Source organism: Aplidium turbinatum, chromosome 2 (genome assembly GCF_918807975.1).
Source record: "Aplidium turbinatum chromosome 2, kaAplTurb1.1, whole genome shotgun sequence".
NCBI lineage: Eukaryota > Metazoa > Chordata > Ascidiacea > Aplousobranchia > Polyclinidae > Aplidium > Aplidium turbinatum.
In genome coordinates this window covers 36,983,492-37,004,779 of record NC_137473.1, presented here as the reverse complement: position 1 = coordinate 37,004,779, position 21,288 = coordinate 36,983,492, and the positions used below count along the sequence as shown (strand labels likewise).

Below are 21,288 nucleotides of genomic sequence, written 5' to 3'. Positions count from 1 at the left end.
AGTAGGCTAACTTTTTTGTAACAGTACCTGGTGTAAGAAATATCGAATACCTACCGGATATTCTCTTACTGTGATTAGTCTCGTTGAACGTTCGGTGCTAGGGAAACCTAAAATAAAGCTACCTGACTGCCAGAGAATCTGCAGGGGCACAGCAATTAGTACTACCCATTCCGCTTCCTAACACTGTACCAACCGAAAATCTACAACAGTTCCATTCGGATCAGGGATTTACTTTAAGTGACTCTGCACCGAACAATTTACGAAAAAATATTGAAAAGTCAACTAAAGCTCATGGCGGAGAACATGTACAAGAAACAAGGGTTGCCAAATACAAGATCAGCACACTAAGTAGCGATAAATACGCAAAGAAAAACACAATATCAGGCCGCTGTTTCCAACACCTGGTAGCTACAAATACTAAACACTAATACCTGTAACGTACGAACACGCACACAGAGTGACGGTAAATGTATTCAGCTGTCGACGACAACGACAGCTACGACAACGAACAAGCGACGGTGAAGTGAAGAAGAAGGTTTCTGTGACAACACAGAAAAACAACGATTAGCAAACAAAACTTACGAATTAGGCCTAATGCGGAATTACAGATGACGAATTATAGGCCTAATGAATTCTTACCGACTATTTTGTGGCGCACGGAACAGCACAGGGAGAAACCCAACAATTGAAAATTCTACCGTTGTAGATCGAAACTGAACATATAAACGGTAAACAGTAAAATATTATGCTATAAATTTCACATCATAGGTGAGTCCCGTACTTGATTTAAACATCGGGAAATGAGACGAGGTACTTATTACACTTAACCATTGACACTAAAATTCACATTGGCCTAGCCTATCACAAAGGTTGCAGTAGGATGTTAAGCTTACCGTGAACTGTGATAATCACTGATTTGGCCACATAGGCCAACGGCAACGACAGATGAAATTGCTGCACAGAGTTCAACTATGCTTCAACCACACAGTACATTAACGCAGTAGGCTAACTCTTATTCAACTAAAAAACAGCAGCACCGTTATGTCCGTTAATAGCTCGAATTAACTACCAGTCGCTAACTATAGTTGCTGTAAACGTTAAGCTGATCTTTACATGTAGCCTACTGCCACTTAACAAAACTCAAAGCACAAAGAAACGTAGTAACGAACGCAAAGGCGCAAATGTAATTATGACGTAACGATCACACCTCGAGGTGAGACAGCAGGGGTTGCCAGGTGCTACTTAGGGAATCCGAATTTAGTTTTTAAACATAGAAAAGGAGGCGGACAAATACGACGTAACACCCCCACACAAAAATAGGAACTGAGTGAACATTTTTTACGATCAAACTAAGTCGTGTTTGGAACGATATGTTTCACAATCCAATCAGCCTTCAAGAGGACCCTCATGAACAAAGGGTTGCAAAATGCAGTCACTTATCACAATTAAAGGCAAATTTCGAAGCAGGTAGTGTGTTTTTCACTATTCTCAACAAGAAATGTTTGTTTTTGGCTTTATTAGCCAACAGAAATTCGTTCAATAGTTCATAATACACAATTACACATTGATCAATGCCTTTAACCCGGCGACAGGTAAACAGTCCATTTTGTTCTGCATTAAGCAGTTTCCAAAATCAAGCACAGTTTCGAAATTGGTCTCTTGACCACATTGTATCGAGTTTTCACCGAAACTGTGCGTACAGTCCCTTTATTGTCTGGGTATGTGTCAACCACTCGCCCCAACAGCCACTTCGAACGAGGTTGGGAATCGTCGACGAGGAGGACAACATCATCTTTTTCAAAGTTCTTCTCTCTTTGAAACCACTTCTGTCTCTGAATGATGAATGGGAGGAACTCACGGGTCCAGCGCAACCAAAATTGATTGGCTAGGTATTGCACCTGGGCCCAGCGGCGTCGAACATAACAGTCTTTTCTATCAAACAGTCCAGGGGGCAGGTTTGGTGCTTCTCTCAACAGCAATAGGTGATTGGGAGACAACGGCACATCATCTTGTGGGTCAAAGGTGATAGGAACGATGGGTCGCGAATTTATAATTGACTCCACTTCGACCATCAAAGTAACGAGAGCTTCATCTGAAACGGTTTGCTCCTTCATCAGAGCAGTTAGGATCCTTCGAATGGAACGGATCATGCGCTCCCATGCTCCACCGAAGTGAGAGCCGGTTGGCGGATTCCAATGCCAGGTCACATTTTGTTGGCACAGATACTCATTAATCTTCTGTTGGTTCCACAGTTGTAAGGACTCACGCAATATTCTTTCAGCACCGACAAAATTCGATCCGTTGTCGCTATAAATGTCGGTTGGGAGACCTCGACGACCGATGAATCGTCGAAGGGCATCAATAAACGAGTCGGTAGACATGGTGTGGGTAATTTCAATGTGGATAGCTCTTATTGACATACACGTGAATACGCAGCCATAACGTTTGAGTGAACTGCGGCCTTGCTTCACCATAAAGGGTCCAAAATAGTCGACACCGACATGAGAAAACGGAGGCTTATCGGGTTGGAGTCTTCCAGATGGCAAATCAGCCATAAATTGTTTGCCAACTTGTGCATTCCTTTTTTTACAGAGCAAGCACTTCCCGAGGACACGTCTAACGGCGACGCCTCCCTTCAGAATCCAGTATGTTTGTCGAAGAGATGCCCATGTATGGGTCATGCCAGAATGGCCCACTTGAGCATGGTGACTTGTAATCACAAGATCTGTAAGGTGAGAGTCAAAAGGTAACACGATCGGGTGCTTGGCGTCTTCTTCGATTGGTGCTCGCTCCAAACGGCCGCCAACCCGAAGGACCCCATCAACCAATATAGGGTTCAATTTAACCATGGATCGTGAGAATGTCCTTTTAGTTAGCATGGCACCTCCAGATAATACGTTTAGCACCTGTCCAAAGCGACTTCTTTGCACATATTTAATCAGTTCCATTTCAGCGAACTTCAACTCACGGACTGTGATAGGAGACCGGGCAAGTGGGGCTTGGCAAAACGAAGGTCGAGTCTTCATCATGAGGAACCTTTTGTAACGCATCAACCATGCTGTTGCTTTCTTCAAGCGTATCAGCTTGGAATATCGATGAATCAATCGGTCAGTAGAACAAGAAGCTTCTGAAGCGGCACTCACGTAAACTTGTTGTTTCTTGACGGGCGCAAACTCTGCTGGAAGATCAGGTAGTTTTATTGGAGACTCTGGCCATCTTTCTTCGGCTTCCCACAAAAACGTTGGGCCAGACAACCAGAAGCTGGAGCTAATCAGCGTATTCGCATTCATACCACGGGACGCACAATCGGCAGGGTTTAACTTTGAAGGCACATGTCTCCATTTCGAAAGGTCTGTATTTTGTTCAATCGTGGACAATCGATTGGCAACAAATGTAGGGAATCTTTTCCTTGCATTACAAATACTTTGTAAGACAGCGCTCGAGTCTGTCCAAAATCTTGATGTGCAATTGGGTAGGTTCAATTCCTTTCTCACTATTTTATCTAACCTCACGGCCATAACAGCAGCAGTGAGTTCCAGCCTCGGAATGGAAACTGTTTTAAGTGGGGATAAACGGGACTTTCCCATCAGAAATGCACAGTGAATCCTTCCTTCATCATCAACAAGACGGAGGTAGGACACAGCTCCATATGCCACAGACGAAGCGTCGGCAAAATAGTGAAGTTCATGTTCCGTTACCACGCCAAAGTGGGGAGGTTTGAAACAGCGAGGCAAACGTACATCGTGAAGCTGGTGTAGCTGATTTATCCATTCATTCCAAGTGTCCACTTCAGATGCCGAAATTGGGTCATCCCAACCGAGACCTTGCTTGCACAAATCTTGCAACAACAACTTTAGTTTCAAGGTTACTGGAGCAACAAACCCCAGGGGGTCATATGGCGAGCTCGTCGCAGACAAAATACCTCTGCGGGTCAGGGGTCTCTCAGGTAATGGGAGTTGATACTTTCCATCAATCTGCTTGACTGATTTTGTCATCATGTCATATGCCATTCTATCCTCACGTGAGTTGGGCATGTCAAGCATTGATTTTTCATCACCAAAGTCTGTTTTCCATGAACACTCGATTTGTTGCTCGATGGCAATGTCTCTTGATTGAGCAAAGTTAACTTGATAAGAAGAAGAGGAAGTTGGTGACAGAGATGGGCCCAACAAGGACCAACCCAACGGGGTTTTTATAGCGATCGGCTGATCACGTGATCCCTTCCGTGAACGTTGAATGCAAAACACTTCTGGGTTGTCGACACCGATCAACAGTGTCACACTTCCACCCTTCACACAGGGAAATTCCAGATCATCTAGGTGGGGTAGTCCAGACAGTTCCTCTTGACTCGGAATGGCATTTGGAGTAGTCGGAATTTCATCAATTGACAGGACTCCAGACAGCTCAAACTTTCGTCTGTCATCTAGGGAGGACACAGACAAGCTTACAGATATTCCATCATATATTTTAGACGTGTTAGAAAGAGTCTGTAGTGAGATCTCTCTTTTATCCCCAGTGATATTCAAAACGTCTATTAATCTGTTAGCGCAAAAGGTTGCTGTAGAACCTTGATCGAGGAACGCGTAAGTCAAAACTTCATTGCCATTGTATCTAACCTTTACTGGCACAATGCACAGGTAGGCCTTGCAGACACCCACAACTTTATCTTGCGGCCGCGGTTCCGTCACTGAACAAGAAAGAACTCCCCTTTGTTCTTCATCACTGCGTGGCTGAGATGAATTAGGTGGATTAGGGTTGTGGAGCAAGGTATGATGGAAACGTCCCTTGCACCCTTCAATGGTACATGTGCTGTCAACTTTACAGTCGCGAGTTTGATGCTTTGTGCTAGTCAGGCACTTATAACATAAGTGTGCATCGTAAACCAGTTGTCTACGCTGTTTGTACATCATGTTTTTAAACTCGTCGCAATCAACAAGCTTGTGCGACTTGCGTTTACAACATAGACAAACATTACTGAAAGATGGCTTTGACACACCTTTGAGCGGAGGAACGTCCGTGTTAAATGCTGAAACTCGATCCTTCCGACTGGGTTTCTTTGCCAGGGTCTGATGAGTTTCCTTCGCCTTATGAATCCTACTTCCATAGAGGGAGTTCTGGATCTCTGCTCGCATGCCAACAAATTCTGCAAGATCTCTGAATCCTGCTTCACGACTTGTGTTGTGCAGAACCATAACCGATCTCTCTGCCCATGCCTCTTGCATACGGAATGGCAACTTCTCAATCATTACCATCATTGTGTCCAGAGAGTTCAGTCCAGCAAACTCATTAATGTCATCCAGGGTTGAGAGACACACATCCATGGCATTGGCTAGATCCTTTAAACCTTGAGGATCGTTATGCCCAACCTTTGGCATCCTCTTCAGTTTTTGCTCTGCTGCATTTGCGATGATATGAGGTTGGCCATACTCCAAGTACAACTTCTTCCTTGCCAGCTCATAGCCATCGGGTTTCTTCACAAGATGTTCTATTGAACGCTTTACGTCACTATGACAATGTTGTAACAAATAGACCAACTTCCTTTGATCGTTATGTACCAGCGGGACGATCTGTGTGTCAAACGTCCGAACAAAATTTTGGTAAGTTAAGGGGTCACCCTTAAATGAAAGTATTTCTGGTCGTGGTAAGAAACGTTCGTCACTATAAGAGAAATGTCTACTTGGTAGTTGGGGCTGCTGATAGGAGCACCCTGGTTGTTCACCGACATGGGACATAGGTTGGTAATCTGGTCCATACGAGTCACGTTTAATTGTTTTCGGTTGCCAAGCCAAACTTGGCGAACTAATATTTGCTTCAGGAGTCCAGTGTGCTGCAGGGACCGTAGAATTAGGCTTGTTAGCTTTAGCATCATGAATGCCATAAGGAGATGAAAGGACAGGAGAAGATGTCTCTTGAAATTGCACAGAGGGTCTCTTTGTCAAACGGGGGGAAACATTCGCCTTGCTGTTTGGTAGACCAGGTGACATGAATCCAGTTTCATCGACAGTAACGTAAGATGGATCAGCGTCACTCATCGCCTCTGCCCGAGATTGCAATTCCAGTTGTAACATTTCAATTTTGTGGTCAGCTTGTCTGCTCTTCCTCTCAGCTTCTATCCGAGCTTCTTCTTTCTTCCTCTCTGCTTCTTCTTTCTTCCTCTCAGCTTCTACCCGAGCTTCTTCTTTCTTCCTCTCTGCTTCTATCCGAGCTTCCTCTTGAATATGAAGCTTTTCCCGCTGAGCCAGCTTCAGTTGGATCAGTACTTCACGTTGCCTTGAGCTAGCCGTTGAGCGGGTGCTTCCAGAGCGTAGGCTCACGGAACGATGCGAGGAGCTAGACTTCTTGCAGGACGTAGATGGCCCCGGCAAGTTGGCAGTTCTTTCCAACCACTCCTTGCAACGAGTGTCAAACTCGACCTTATTTTTTTCCATTAGGGAGCGTTCGGTTTCCCTATCATCTCCAATCAGATTGACAACTTCCTGATATTTTCGGTTCACTTCGGAACAGTAGGAGCGGAATACCTCCAACTTAGTACTAGGATGAAGCATTAGCTGCTCTCCATGCAGATAGGACTGCTGCAAAGTTTTTGTGGCCCTATCGAACTCAGCTTTTTTGGCTGCTGACGCATCCTCGAGTGGACTACTGCCTTGGACGCTCATCATAAGTAAACGTAAGAACAATTAAGCCTACGGCAAACCTTCGGAACTTGAGTGCTGCGACTCCGAGGACTGTCCACAATAGTCGAAACGCTTCTATGTAACGTACGAACACGCACACAGAGTGACGGTAAATGTATTCAGCTGTCGACGACAACGACAGCTACGACAACGAACAAGCGACGGTGAAGTGAAGAAGAAGGTTTCTGTGACAACACAGAAAAACAACGATTAGCAAACAAAACTTACGAATTAGGCCTAATGCGGAATTACAGATGACGAATTATAGGCCTAATGAATTCTTACCGACTATTTTGTGGCGCACGGAACAGCACAGGGAGAAACCCAACAATTGAAAATTCTACCGTTGTAGATCGAAACTGAACATATAAACGGTAAACAGTAAAATATTATGCTATAAATTTCACATCATAGGTGAGTCCCGTACTTGATTTAAACATCGGGAAATGAGACGAGGTACTTATTACACTTAACCATTGACACTAAAATTCACATTGGCCTAGCCTATCACAAAGGTTGCAGTAGGATGTTAAGCTTACCGTGAACTGTGATAATCACTGATTTGGCCACATAGGCCAACGGCAACGACAGATGAAATTGCTGCACAGAGTTCAACTATGCTTCAACCACACAGTACATTAACGCAGTAGGCTAACTCTTATTCAACTAAAAAACAGCAGCACCGTTATGTCCGTTAATAGCTCGAATTAACTACCAGTCGCTAACTATAGTTGCTGTAAACGTTAAGCTGATCTTTACATGTAGCCTACTGCCACTTAACAAAACTCAAAGCACAAAGAAACGTAGTAACGAACGCAAAGGCGCAAATGTAATTATGACGTAACGATCACACCTCGAGGTGAGACAGCAGGGGTTGCCAGGTGCTACTTAGGGAATCCGAATTTAGTTTTTAAACATAGAAAAGGAGGCGGACAAATACGACGTAACAATACCTTAAAACGATATGAAATGCGTTTCAAGTACAAGCTTGGACTAAATATCACTGTTTACCACCATACATTTAATGCAAAATGTGAGCTAAGATGAATACACTTAAGCTTGCCACTGCGAGCTAGAAAGACAACCTTCGTCTATGCAAGCCATGTTGCCCCCTTATATGCATAAACTGTAGACCCATTCACATTGTGCAGTATTGAAGATAATCTATTAAGTTTCTTGTTTTTGGTTTACGTCTGGTTGGGACGTTTTGCTATAGCAGGTTACTTTTTCTAAATTTAAATTTCTTGAGTACCGGTATTTAAAAAGCAAAAAAATTCACGTACCGGTAGGCTATTTGCTAGGTTCATAATAAACTATTGGCTAAGCTATGTAGCCTACTTAAAGAAGAATATGTTTAAACACTTTTGTTGACTCTTAAATTGCATTTTGGGTGGTTTTGTAGATTGAAGATGAATAGAGTAGGCTGAAAAGTCGCTGAATCCTCAGTGCTGCACTGACACTCGAAGAACATGAATTGATCGTAAGGCCTAAGGTCCTCCTAAAAATAAAATTGTACAATTATTTTATAGCAGACATCATTTCTTCAGTATTTTGGACTTGCTCGTAGGTTACAGTGATGTGCTTGTTTTGTCGTAGGCTCGTCAAAATTAGCGTAGGCCTAGTGTGGTGTTGGAAGAAAACGTCCCACGTTTGGGTAAAAACACGCAAGAAAAGTGGCGCCATATATATGAATGCTGCTATATTTTTTTAACCCAATGCTTTATGTAGCTTAGGCTACTAGGTTAATTTGGAAAGTCTCTATTTTTATCACTAGCCAGTATTTTTATCACTAGACTGTGAAGGTTTAAGGAATTTTTATATCGAAAACACATGTAGACTATTTAGGCCTATATTTGAATGAAAATGACAGTTTGTAGGCAGATGACTAATGCCTCAGTAAAAGTTTCCAAGAACTGTTGTGATTTTTTGCTTGGAATTTGGTAAAATATTATCATGAGGTGGAAGTTTTCCTCACACTCTTATTCAAAACTTGTCGACCGCAGATCAAAACCGATCTTAAATGAGCGAAAACAATTCAATTCCTTCCCTATAAGACTTAATTCGAAACGAAATCAAGACAAAGCAATTTTGCTTCAAAACAAGGCTAGGTATTCGAAATACAGTAGGCTACGTATTTGTTTCCAAGTGGCAGGGAATGGGATGGGGTGGAATAGAAGACAGATTTTAGGATGGAAAGGAATAGAAGATCTTGATGATGGGATGGAAGACAATCTTCCATCATTTCATCCCAATTCCATCATTAACTTTTTAACGCTTCATCAAGACATGCAAAATATTACCGTACGTTGCTTGCTGAAATAATTAGAATGGTACGTTCAAACAATAATTCAAACGGTAGGCTACGTAATCCTTAGGAAAATAGCCTATGGGCTACTGCTGTTAAATTTTTAGCCTAAATTTAGCCTATGGTTTTTAGGTTTATTTGTGGAATTTTCAACGGGGAGATCACAAAATGTGAAGATGGAAGAGATTTCTGAGATGGAATGGAAGATTTCTAAGATGGAATGGAAGATTTCTAAGATGGAATAGAATGGAAAAAAATCTCAGGACGGAAGATGGAAATAACGTCTTCCATTCCATCCCATACCCTGCCAAGTGGTAGCATAAAGATGAAAACTTTTATCGCCATTGCTCTTATGTCTAAAAGCTTTGCTTCGAAGAAGAGCCTTTTACACTGAGCAGACTTAGAAAAAAGCTTGCTGGTAGGCTATCCTTTCAACTGTGTTTCCAAATAAGTGTTCTTTAAATAGCTTATGTTCTAGAATCTACATAACATTTGCTAACTGTCTTCTGACTGTGCCATGAGCGCTACAAAACTTTCTGCAGTTTAAAAAAGAGCGGCAGCCTATTTTTAACATGCTATCAAGTAATCAACCACCGCTCTTCTAGTGTCATGGAAAAAAATCGCGATATCACTGTAAATTTAACATAGCCTAGCCTACTGCGTTTTGGTTTGAGACTTGGCCCACTAACAACAAAGTCGTGTAGAATGTTTTTTGCGAGTGTTGTTGTTTAAACAGCTTAACTCTTGTTTTTTGTTTCAGAACCTGAAACTGAATGTAATAATGATCTAGTGCAGGGTTGCTTGTAACAGTATGTGGGAAGAACGTGGTTGAAGTGGTTCCCAACAAACTGTCAACACGAGGCAACAGAAGGAAATTGACAGGATGCTATCTTCTGCTGGCTAACAACGGAGAATAACACAGTTGGAAGTCATCCTAACTATCTGAATACATTGATCAGGCACTATGGTTGCTTTTCAAAAGGATTTCTTTATTGATTACGGTACCCTGCATATAGCGATGTACCCAGATTGCCAAGACAAAGCACACGTATGCTACGTCAAGTTGTGTCAATTTGAAAAGGGAGATTATGCTACGCGATTCAATTTATACACGATGTGACGTCAGAATATGTATCATTACGCAAATGCTGCCAGACACAATGAAGATAAATTAAAACTTGAAAGTAAACAGTTGGATAATGAGAACACTGGACTGCACTGCAGAATATGCCGCTGGTGCACGAATGTGAGACAGCAGTCGGTAGGCTATACAGGGTTTCCCAAACTGTGGTTCGTGGGTCCGCGACGACTGCACAGGTGGTCCGTGGGAATATAACAAGAAATTAAAAAGTCACACATATACGTTGTACATTAGACTGTACCAAAAAATGGCGAGGTTCATGGATTTTTCTTTAACTTTCTGAAAAGTTGTAGTGGACTTTTACAAACACAAACGTGAAAAAAATAATTGAAAATAATGACGTCACACGGTCGCGCTGGGTGTTTCTATGGTTACCATCAGTACCCATTTTCATAAAAATTGTCATATTTCAAAAACCACTGAAGATAAAAAAATGAACGTTACATCAAAAGCTGCAGAAGTGGCATGTTTATATCTGCTCTAAAAACACTTTTTATTCTAGGACTACTTGAAAAATATTTATAAGCAAAAAACTCAATTTTAGTATTTTTTCGTAGTAGGGATCTCCCCTTGGATTCGTAGTAGGGATTTCGTAGTAGGAAGTTAATTCTTCAAGTGCCTTCACTCATTGTACATTGTACCAAGTGCCTTCACTCATTGTATAATAGCTCTTGGACGTTATTGTTTAATAGGTCCTTCAAGGCAGGGTCATTGACAGGATTTCTCGGGCCCGGTAGCAATTTATCTTTGGGCCCCCTTCATCGACAATGTTATGAATATAAAGGTTGTGTACGGTACAAACTTTTATTGATGTGCTGTTAAAATGAGGATGACACATGCCAAAGTAGACACATGCCAATGTTCAAAGTAGAAAATAAAGAGGAATATCATTTATGTTATTATATTCTCAATGATTTGCTGTATCCACAAACTTCCCCAACTGCGCCATTACGCATCAGGGATTTCTCCGTAAACCGCGAAATCCTTGCTCTCAATCAATCAACTGGTCAGGGTGATCATATTGCCCCACTTGAAATAATTTTGGACAATATAATTCTGCTAGTTTGAGACTAATTTAAATGAGTGGATTTATAAGTTAAAATTGCTTGCACTGTTCCTGGACACTTCCACTGCCAGCGTTTTGAAAAAATAGGAGAAGTTTTCCTCCTCCTTCTGTTACCATGGTAATGAAAAAATATGTTGCCAAACTATTGAAACGCACTTTGTAATTTTGGAGCAAATCGGTGTTGCAATTGATCATCGAAATGACCATTGTCTTAACAAGTGCGCCAGTCAGCAAAACAGTTTTTTTGCATTGAATCAACCTGTTCAGACGTGAAATCACTGTAAAGAAAAACAATAGGCCAACTGAGTGATTCAACGTATTCAGACATTGAATCAATGAATCAATGTAAATACTAACTGCTAGGCTAATTCGGTTCTTTGAACAAATTGAATGGCTTTTGTAAATGTTTCTCAGTTGCAACCTATACCAGTCAGCAAAAGTTCCCTTTTTACACAATTTCAACGTCTGGCGACGTTAAAACGATGTAAAAATGACAGGTTTTGCTAGCCGGTAGATAGGCTACTGTACCGAAGTTTAACTTAACCAATTAGGCGGTTGCAAACATATTTCCTTTCGATGAAACCTATAGGCTACCACATTTGGTTTGCCTTTACATTACATTCAAAAGTTTTGTTGACATCATAGCATGGTCATGGCCCATATTCATAAGAGAATGTTTGCTTGGATTTTTTTAGCGACTAGGTTTAGGTAGCCTACAGCAGGGTTTCCCAAAGTGGGGTCCGCGGACCCCTGGGGGTCCGCAAAGACTGCACAGGGGGTCCCTGACGATATGACAAAATGGCGAAAACAGGCTTGACATTGTACGGTACCGTACTTCCATTGTCGCAGATAAATGCCGCCGTGATTTGTAACTAAAATGAATTATTTAATGAATGTTAGGCCGTGTCAATCTTAAATATTTGAAATGAATTAGTACGTCTTGGTAATTGCTCTACCTTAAAAATTGCATTCGGCGTCTATGATGCAGCAATTAAACGTACGGTGTATAGCAGTCGGGAATGTTTGCTATATAGCTACAAGGCTAAACTGTTTTTCGGTTAGCTACCTGTAGGTCTATGCAGTCCGAGCATTAAAATAGATAACCGCATAGGTGGTAAGGTTATGAAGTTCTGAAGTTTCAATTTTTGTTCGAATTGGCCTTAGGCCTAGCTTAATAATTCAAAATAAAATAAAAATAATAGATAAAAACATAGAAATAACTCAATGCGAAGGGGCGGTGTTTAGGTATAAGAGTAGCAGTAGCAAAGGGACGATAGAATAGTAACGAATCGAAGTTATCAGATAATTCATTTGTGTTAACTTTTAGTAGAATGGCAAAGGTGGCACTGCAGCTGACAACATTTTTTACAAATATATTTCTGCGCAGCTTTTTCTCCGGTGGTCTACAAAGTCAGTAGGCCTACAACAATTGAGGCTAAGCGATAGCCTGTTGCAAAAGTTTGTGCAGAAATAAATTTGTCAAACATGTACCGGTAGTCAGCTGCAGTGCCACCTCTGCGATTTTTCTAATATCCTGACTGACACGGATATTTTTTTTCTGTTTTTAAATTTTAGTGTTATAGTTCAAATCTTATGGATAAATTTTTGAAGCGAAAGGATAAGTCGAATGATTCGGAATGTGAAGCCCAGCAATCTCAGGATGTTTCATCCCGGAAGACGAAGAGACAAAAAGTTCGAACATACGACGAGGAGTATCTTAAGCTCGGGTTTATTGAATGTCCTTCAGATGTTACTAAGCCTCAGTGTTTAATATGCTACAAAACATTGTCGAATGAATGTATGAAACCAGCCAAGTTAAAGCGGCATTTGATGGCTCAACATCCTGAGCTAGCTGGAAAGCCACAGGCTTTTTTTGACAGAAAGAAAAAAGAATATTTAAAGCAAAAAGAAACTTTTACACAATCTTTGGTGTCGAACGAAAAATTAATGAAAGCATCTTATTTAGTGGCGCTAAGGGTGGCTCGAGCCAAGAAAGCTCACACAATTGCGGAAAATTTAATTCTTCCAGCAGCAATTGACATGTGTGAAGTAGTTTTGGACGGCAAATGTGCAGCCAAGCTTAAAGAAATTCCATTGTCGAACAACACGATTTCAAGAAGAATCGATGAACTTTCGAATGACATAAAAGCACAGCTGCTTGAAAGACTGAATCAAACTAATTTTGCAATCCAATTGGATGAAAGTACGGACATTGCCAGCCAAGCACATCTCTTGGTTTATGTTAGATATTCATGGGGAGACAAATGATAGAAGATTTCATGTTTTGTCATCAAATGCAATGCAGAACAACCGGTTTAGACGTTTTCAACGTACTTTGTGATTTCTTTTCACAATCAGAACTGTCGTGGGAACGATGTGTGGCTATATGTACCGATGGTGCAGCTTCAATGACCGGCAAGCACTCCGGGGCTGTAGCTCGTATCAGGGAAAAAGTACCGAACATTATACGAACGCACTGCATGATTCATCGCGAAGCGCTTGTTGCGAAACATTTAGGAAAATCTTTGTCTGAAGTCTTATCTTTATGTGTCAAAGTTATCAACTCTATCAAAGCTCGCCCACTGCAGTCCCGAATGTTTTCGAAACTTTGCGATGAACTAGGCTCAGAACATTCAAGCCTTTTGCTCCATACGGAAGTTAGATGGCTGTCGCGAGGAAAGATTGTAGAACGCCTGTTTGAACTGCGAGAGGTTTTAATTTTCTTGCGAGCGCACAATGCGGACTTAGCTTCACTAGTAGCCGATGAAATTTGGCTTGGGAAACTTGCATATCTGGCAGATATTTTTAACCTTCTCAATCAACTGAACTTGTCACTTCAGGGAAGAGATGCGAACATTTTACTCAGTCAAAACAAAATAACAGCATTCACAAAGAAACTCAACATATGGAAAACGAGAATAAATGAAAATGTTGTGGATATGTTTCCTGTTCTGTGTGACTACATTGCCAACAAACCTTTAATAAATACAGATATGATTTTCTCTGACATTCAACAACATTTGGAATTGCTTTCTGTACATTTTACGAAGTAGGCTACTTTTTAAAAGAGACATATGAGAATTATGACTGGATTTTAAACCCTTTTGTTGTTGCAAAAACTGATCTGTCAGGACGCAAAGAAGAAGAATTGGCTGAATTGTCATCTGACCGAACTTTAATGATTAGTTTCATTCAAAAACCTTTTGCATCTTTCTGGTTAAGTGTTGAGAACGAATATCCACTGCTCTCACAAAAGGCTACCCAAATGTTATTACCTTTTGCCACTACCTACATGTGTGAGACAGCATTTTCAGCTCTTACAAATATGAAGACAAAATACCGGTCCAGACTTATCGTAGACTCTGAATTGCGAATTTGCTTGTCACAAATTGCTCCAAGAATTGACAAGTTGTGTAGTAAGAAGCAATCACATCCATCCCATTGATGTTGTCATTTCGATTAATAAACAGGATTCAGTGTTACTTATTTTTATTTGTATTAACATTTATCGCTGGTTAGGCGGAAAATTGATGCGACATAAGATTGGGGTCCGCGAAAAAACACTTTGACAAATAGGGGTCTATTGCCCAAAAAGTTTGGGAAACCCTGGCCTACAGGACTTCTAGCTAGTGCCGGTAAGCAGTCTAGTGACCCTAAATGAATAGGTAAATTAGTCTAAACCTTAAAAAATAATAAAATATTTCAATTACCTTGCTACATAAAAAGTAAGCTCTTTTACATGACCTATGTGCATTGATCAACACACTTTGTTTGACCAGTAGCCTGACTTTATACTAGTAGCCTGGCATCATAGCTCTGGGTTCAGACCTAGAAGTCATTGCTAAATTTTAAGCTTTTTTCACACTGATTGGTGTTTTGATTTCTATTTATTTTTTAAGATTTGACGGGGAAATGAGTTAAAAAAACGTTTTTTTTTTAGTTTAAAATTGAAGCAACCTGTCAGGCCCCAGGAGTGGCAACATAGCAAGCCCTTTTGGGGCATTATGATGTCATGGGGTGATAAATTACATCACAATTGATAGGATAACTAGTCAATTGGCAGTAATTCCATATAAGGTGACATCTCCCTGAATTACTGTAATATTATTGCAGATCTTTTGATTTAGGCCTACCATACTTCATAACATAGGCCTATTTATTTTTTCTGAAAGAATTGGGCTATGGTAGCCTACGGGTATATAAACGAAAAACTGATCATAGGAATGCTTCTTTGGAACGTCTTTTGCAAGCTTCTAAAGCAGTTTCTGACGGTTCTGGGTTTAAGACGGCAGCAAAGCAATATGGTATTGATCGAATGACATTGAAACGATTTATAAAGAGGCAAACGCAAACATCTGCTGATCAAAATATTTTAACTGGACTTACTCACCTTGCAGATATCAAGAAAGTTTTGAATAGCACTTATGAAGCTGACCAAGCTGCACATGTTATCAAACTTTCAGATATGTATTTTGGCATTACTCAGGACAAATTTCGGAAACTTGCCTATGAGTTTGCGAAAGTCAATGGCATGGCAATTCCAGCTGCATGGAACCAAAATGAAAAAGCAGGAATTGAAATGCCAATGGCGGATCGCAATCCGGTTCCGGATCTTTTCAACTTTTTTTGTAGATCTTTCAAGTTGGCTCTAAAAAAGATTTCAAAGTAGCTTATTTATTTTAAAATTTGCTTAATTTTTTTTTTAGTCTATAAGGCCTATGTATATTTTTAAGGCTTATATCAGGGATTCAAAGCAGCGCTCTGCTTGAGGATACCAATCTGTGCAATCTATAGCTTTTCTTGCTGATTGTTTTGCCCATCTGAACAATTTGAATCTGAAGCTACAAGGCAAAGGTCACACTATTGTTCCAATGTGGTCCGCAGTGAAATCCTTCACGCAACAATTATTACTGTTCATTGCGGATGTCGCCAAAGATATGCTCCACTTCCCATGCTTGAAAGTGACTCTCCAAGACATGGCCGTACGAGACTAAACCATTTTGGGGGGGCAGAATGTAAATTTGCCCAAATCTGCACGCTTTTATAGAAATTGCCCAAATGTAATGTATGTGGTGTAATGTAATCCATTGCTTATCTTAAAAATAACTTATCTGTGTTAAAACACCTCATTGAGTATGCATTCAAGTGCTTTAATTAATTCTCCATTGTATAATATCTATGTCAATGAGGTAATATCAAAATTAAGATAGGCATACACATCCAAATATAACGTTTTAGGTATGTTGCTCTGATGCTCTAATAGTCAAGTTTCTGCAGTATTGTAGGCGCTTGCTATCTGCTGACATCAGAACCAAAGGCTATACATCTGCAGTAAACTATAGTACGGTACACATAACCAATGCATGCCATCGTGCAGCAGTAGCCTAACTGTTGAATGCTTGAGCTAAAAACTATAAAAATATGCTTTCTACATCATCACAAGAAACACTTTCTATGCATGCAGCTTGCCAACATTTTTTGCAACCAAAAAAGCAGGTCAAGTTAATGCAAACAACTGGATCTGTCTTCACAGAACAGAAGTCAAGATACGGTATTAATTAATATTAATGAAAAAAAGTGGAGCTGCCATGCTTCACACAAGATCTTGCAAAGCAAATATTTTGCCAGCTTACATGGCAGGTTTTGAGTTTGGAAAGCTTTGAAATAAATGAATATGTTATGATTGGTTTGAGATTATATATTTCAGCAGTAGCATTTTAAATGTTGGTGAAATTAACATGACACAGTTGCATAAACAAACCAAATATTATTTTTTTATTTTGGAGCGCAACTACATCATTTTAATTTGGGTAGTTTTATAAAAGTAACCAAACAAAGCTAAGCAACACTACAAGTACATTAACATTACATTTAACAAGTATAACATTTTTTTGTTAAATGTTGTGGTGTTGCTTAGCTATGTCCGTTTATGGTTGAAAAAGTACTGTAACCTCTCCACCTGAATTGTTTTATAAAAGTATTCACCAGATTTATATAAATTCATATTTGTAGTTGCCCAAATCAAGATGATGCATTTATGGATATTATGAAAAAAATTAAAGACTTTGTAAATTTTGATGCCGAGGCAGCTGCATCATGCCAATTTAGGCAGTTTTATAAATAGACTGTGATCAGATAATTTCATATCTTTTTGTTGCCCAAATCTAAACGATATAGTTTTGTAAATGGGAAAAATTAATGAATTTGTTCATTTTGGGGAAACTGCCTCACGCTAATTTCGGCAGTTGCATAAACAGACTAATCAGTTTCATCAGATAATTTAATGTTTTCAGCTGCCCCAATCAACACGATGCATTTGTGAAAATTAATAAAATTAGCTATAGCCTATAGGCCTATATAGCAAATTTTGAGTTTTGATTTGGGCAGTTTCACAAAAGTATTAGAGACATATTTTGGTGGCTGCCCAAATTGGCATGATGCAGCTGGTTAAATGCATTTCGCACTACAGTTTGATCACCGTGCAATACGATACATCAATACGGGTGTGCCAAATGAAAATTTTGCGGCACATTTCTTGTGCAAATAAGAGGCTGTACTTAGTTTGATAGGTAAAAGACATTAATTTATAGTTTTTCATAATTCATGCAATTTTGTAGCTTTTCATATAGCAATTTTTGCCCTAATAATTGCAAGATTTTGCCCGAATTTGCGACGTTTTGGAACAACAGAGGGGGCAGCTGCCCCCCTGGCTCGTACGGCTATGCTCCAAGACCCTTGCTGTGATGTTGATTTGCTAACTTACCATTTGTGACATTTCTGGAAAAGTTGAACACTGAGTTTTCAAGTAAGTTAAAGGAATTTTACGCAATCAGTTCAGTCATAGACCTTGTGTCACATCCACTGTCCACTGATGTTAATGGCAGCTGGAAAATCTAACTTACAGCTAAGTATGCATTAGGCTACTGGTGCCTCAAATACAGATAGGCTAGAGCTGTGCAGTCTCAAAGGAAATGAGATTTCTATTTCAGGCTCAAATGTGTTTTGGTTATCACCTGTAGCCTAAGCTTGGAAAGGTACCCAATTACTGCTAGGCTAGCTAGAAGACTACTTCAAAGGCTACTTGCTTTGGCTCCACTTACCTGTGTGAATCTTGTTTTCAGCAATGAATTTTGTGAAAAACAATCATAGAACACGACTTACAAATACTCACCTTCATAAACTTGTAAGAATCGCTGCAAACCTAAGTAGCAGAAAACCACGTTTCGATAGTATAGCCTATTGTGAAATCAAAGCCCACTCATCATTTTTCTCACTAATACCAGACCTGTTTATTACAGCACACGCCTTGTTTTAGATGTACACAAATAATTGCATGTTTTTTTGTATGATACAAAAGTAAAAATGCACATCTTCAGCTCATTGTGGATCTCTAAGTTGTCAGATTTGGCGGTAGTGGATCATGGCCAAAATTATTTGGCCATCCCTGGTTTAGGTCATTTCGAAGCAGACACAGTTTGTCTGTTAGAATTCCAAAAGCAACATCAGTTGCTTGAGCTACTGCTTTCAATAGCCGTGTTGTAAATCAATTCTACGGCAATTTGGCTTCTGTACTACACAAGCATGCTTTTGAGCCACAAGATATCTACAACTGCGACGAAAGTGGTTGCCACACTGTGCAGACTCCAGGGAAAGTGATCACTAGAAGAGGTCAAAAGAGAGTTGGAGCTATAACCTCTCGATAACAAGGAGAATTAGTTACACTGGTGTACACTATAAATGCGCGTGGAAATGTCCTGCCCCTAATGTTTATTTTCCCCAGAGTAAGGTTGAAAAATCACTTTTTGAATGCACCCAGTGGATCTACCGGTGTTGCGTTTAAGACAGGATGGATGAAAGAAGAAAATTTTCCAACATACCTAGAGCACATCAAGAAATACTTTCGCTATTCCAAAGACCATCTCATCCTACTAATCTTGGACAACCACGAATCACATACTTCATTGGCCTCAGTTAACTTTGCTAAAGAAAATGGTATAACTCTTCTCACAATCCCACCTCACACATCCCACCGCCTTCAGCCACTAGATGTGACCTTTTTTGGAGCTTTTAAACGTGCATATACTACTGCAGTGGATGGATGGATGCAAAGCAATCCGGGAAAAACGGTGACAATACATGATATTCCTGGGTTTGTAAAAGCAGCTCAAGAAGTTGCAATGACTTCTCGCAATATCGTTTCTGGATTTAAAAACACGGAATATTTCCATTTAACCGTGATACCTTCACTGAAAGCGATTTTGTTTCCGCAGACGTTTACGATCGACCGCTTAATTCTTACACCTACAGTTGAAGATCTGGCAAATGAACCTGGCACATTTGATGCAAATGCTGAGGAAAGCATAGCTGATCTGGGTCATCGAGATGGGGCTGAGGATACTGAAAACCCGTCTACTCAACTTCCAGGAACAACAAACCCTCAATCACGCTTCTCCACCATCACCATGTCTCCACAACTAGGAGATCATCAGCCAAGCTCCTCTACCATGTCTCCGCATACACCAGTACATGATCTTCTTCCTTTGCCCAAAGCTCCACCACGAAAGAATACCAACAAAACGAGAAAAATTGGCTCTACCAAAATATTAACAAACACTCCAGTGAGAAATGAAATTGCAAATGCAAAGATGCAACGAGAACAGCGCAAGAACAAGCCCAAACGAAGAAGAAGTCTGAACAAAATTTCAAACAAAAATGCTAGACCCCTCCACAAGAATCCAGCGACGAGGACTGCAATACAATTTCAAACAAAAATGCTAAACCCCTCCACAAGAATCCAGCGACGAAGACTGCAATACAATGCCAATCCCTTTTGCCGATAGCTCCAGTGACTGCGATTTAAGTGATACAGAAGTTGTAGAAGGAGACTTCATTGTAGTAAATATTACCGGAAAATCGAAAGTAGTTTCATAATCGCGAGAATCGACTCTTTTGAAGATGACGAATACGAGGGAGTGTTTTTGAAGAAAATCTAGAGCTTACCAGGAAATTTTGAAAAGCTTCTCTTTGTAATTGATGAAGATGACAGTGCTTCATTCACAAAAAGTGATATTGTTCACAAATTGCCGTCACCTCACTTCAGGAGTGGAAGTGAGAGAAAATCACACCAACTGTATGTTAATGCCAACCTGTCCGCATTTAATTTGTAAAAACTTTGTCTGAGATTTTCCAAGCAGGGTCCCACTATAAGGGAAGCACATTTATGTTTGTGGTGTAGAATAAAAATCAACGTTTTTGTACAGGCAATATCATGAAATCAGACGATTAACATTCCTAAATTAGTCTTTGATTGACATTTGTGCATGCTACTGTAAAGAATTGGGTTTTGTTCAATTGTAGCCTACCCTATGATACCCCCTTGTATAGTAGCCTACCTATGGCCCTGCTGTTGAGCAATGTGCCGTGTGTTTAAATGTTTTTTTGCTGTTCGTTTAAAAGATTCTTTTGCAGTTCACATATTGCATACCAATCGTTGTTTTTCATAAGGTCAGTCGCTTGCCTTTTCAATTTGGTTTTTTCTATTTTTTGATAATAAACTCCACCTCACAGAATGCATAAAATATATGATCACCTTGCCCCATAGTCTATGTGTGGTCATCTCGTCCACATTTTTTTCAAATGGCTATAGAATGTCATGCTGTTGGCTTATACTGCAAAGCATGCTGCCATTAGATGCGCAAATGAACACATACTTTTGTAAGTAATGCTAAGAATTTGTAGATATGTTTTAAAATTTTTAAATTTTATTGAGATTTTAACCTTACGATGATCATCTTGCCCCACCTTCCCCTATACTGGTAGGCCTATGTGAAAAAAATGCAACTTTGCAATGTAATTAGTATATATTAGGCAAGGTAAACTTAAGAGCGTTAAGATTTCATTTTTTTTTATAATTTTGGCTTTATCTGTAAAATCGTTTTCAACGTGTTGTAGGTTTAAGGCCTTTTAAACCCATAGGGGAATGCAATGTAAAGATGAGTACTTATCTCGCTATACGGTCGGTAATTTTTTATAACATTTTATTAGGCCTCCTATAAGCCTCTTAAGCCATAAAAATCCAGCTTTTTTAGAAGTATTTGGTGGT

At 40.0% G+C, this 21,288-nt stretch overlaps 2 protein-coding genes and 2 long non-coding RNA genes across 6 annotated transcripts; 1 reads left to right on the top strand and 3 right to left on the bottom strand.

The window, feature by feature from the left end:
- Nucleotides 1-453: 453 nt before the first annotated feature.
- Nucleotides 454-2,025, bottom strand: LOC145765285 (uncharacterized). Of its 2 annotated transcripts, XR_014288556.1 has the most exons (3): nucleotides 894-2,025; nucleotides 640-713; nucleotides 454-539 (listed from the first exon to the last, which is right to left on the bottom strand). It is a non-coding gene; the product is annotated as an uncharacterized LOC145765285 (long non-coding RNA). The 2 variants fall into 2 exon arrangements; XR_014288555.1 differs by having other exon boundaries at nucleotides 454-713.
- A 46-nt stretch (nucleotides 2,026-2,071) lies between these two features.
- Nucleotides 2,072-6,656, bottom strand: LOC145788553 (uncharacterized). Its single transcript, XM_082600313.1, has 2 exons — nucleotides 2,208-6,656; nucleotides 2,072-2,092 (listed from the first exon to the last, which is right to left on the bottom strand). Exons 1-2 carry the CDS (start codon nucleotides 6,654-6,656, stop codon nucleotides 2,072-2,074), a joined length of 4,470 nt encoding a protein of 1,489 aa, XP_082456439.1.
- A 117-nt stretch (nucleotides 6,657-6,773) lies between these two features.
- On the bottom strand, nucleotides 6,774-7,611 carry LOC145765500 (uncharacterized). Of its 2 annotated transcripts, XR_014288574.1 has the most exons (3): nucleotides 7,214-7,611; nucleotides 6,960-7,033; nucleotides 6,774-6,859 (listed from the first exon to the last, which is right to left on the bottom strand). It is a non-coding gene; the product is annotated as an uncharacterized LOC145765500 (long non-coding RNA). The 2 variants fall into 2 exon arrangements; XR_014288573.1 differs by having other exon boundaries at nucleotides 6,774-7,033.
- Nucleotides 7,612-12,779: 5,168 nt separating this feature from the next.
- LOC145788552 (protein FAM200B-like) lies at nucleotides 12,780-13,454 on the top strand. Its single transcript, XM_082600312.1, has one exon. The coding sequence runs from the start codon at nucleotides 12,780-12,782 to the stop codon at nucleotides 13,452-13,454; it is 675 nt and encodes a 224-aa protein (XP_082456438.1).
- The last annotated feature ends 7,834 nt before the right edge of the window (nucleotides 13,455-21,288 follow it).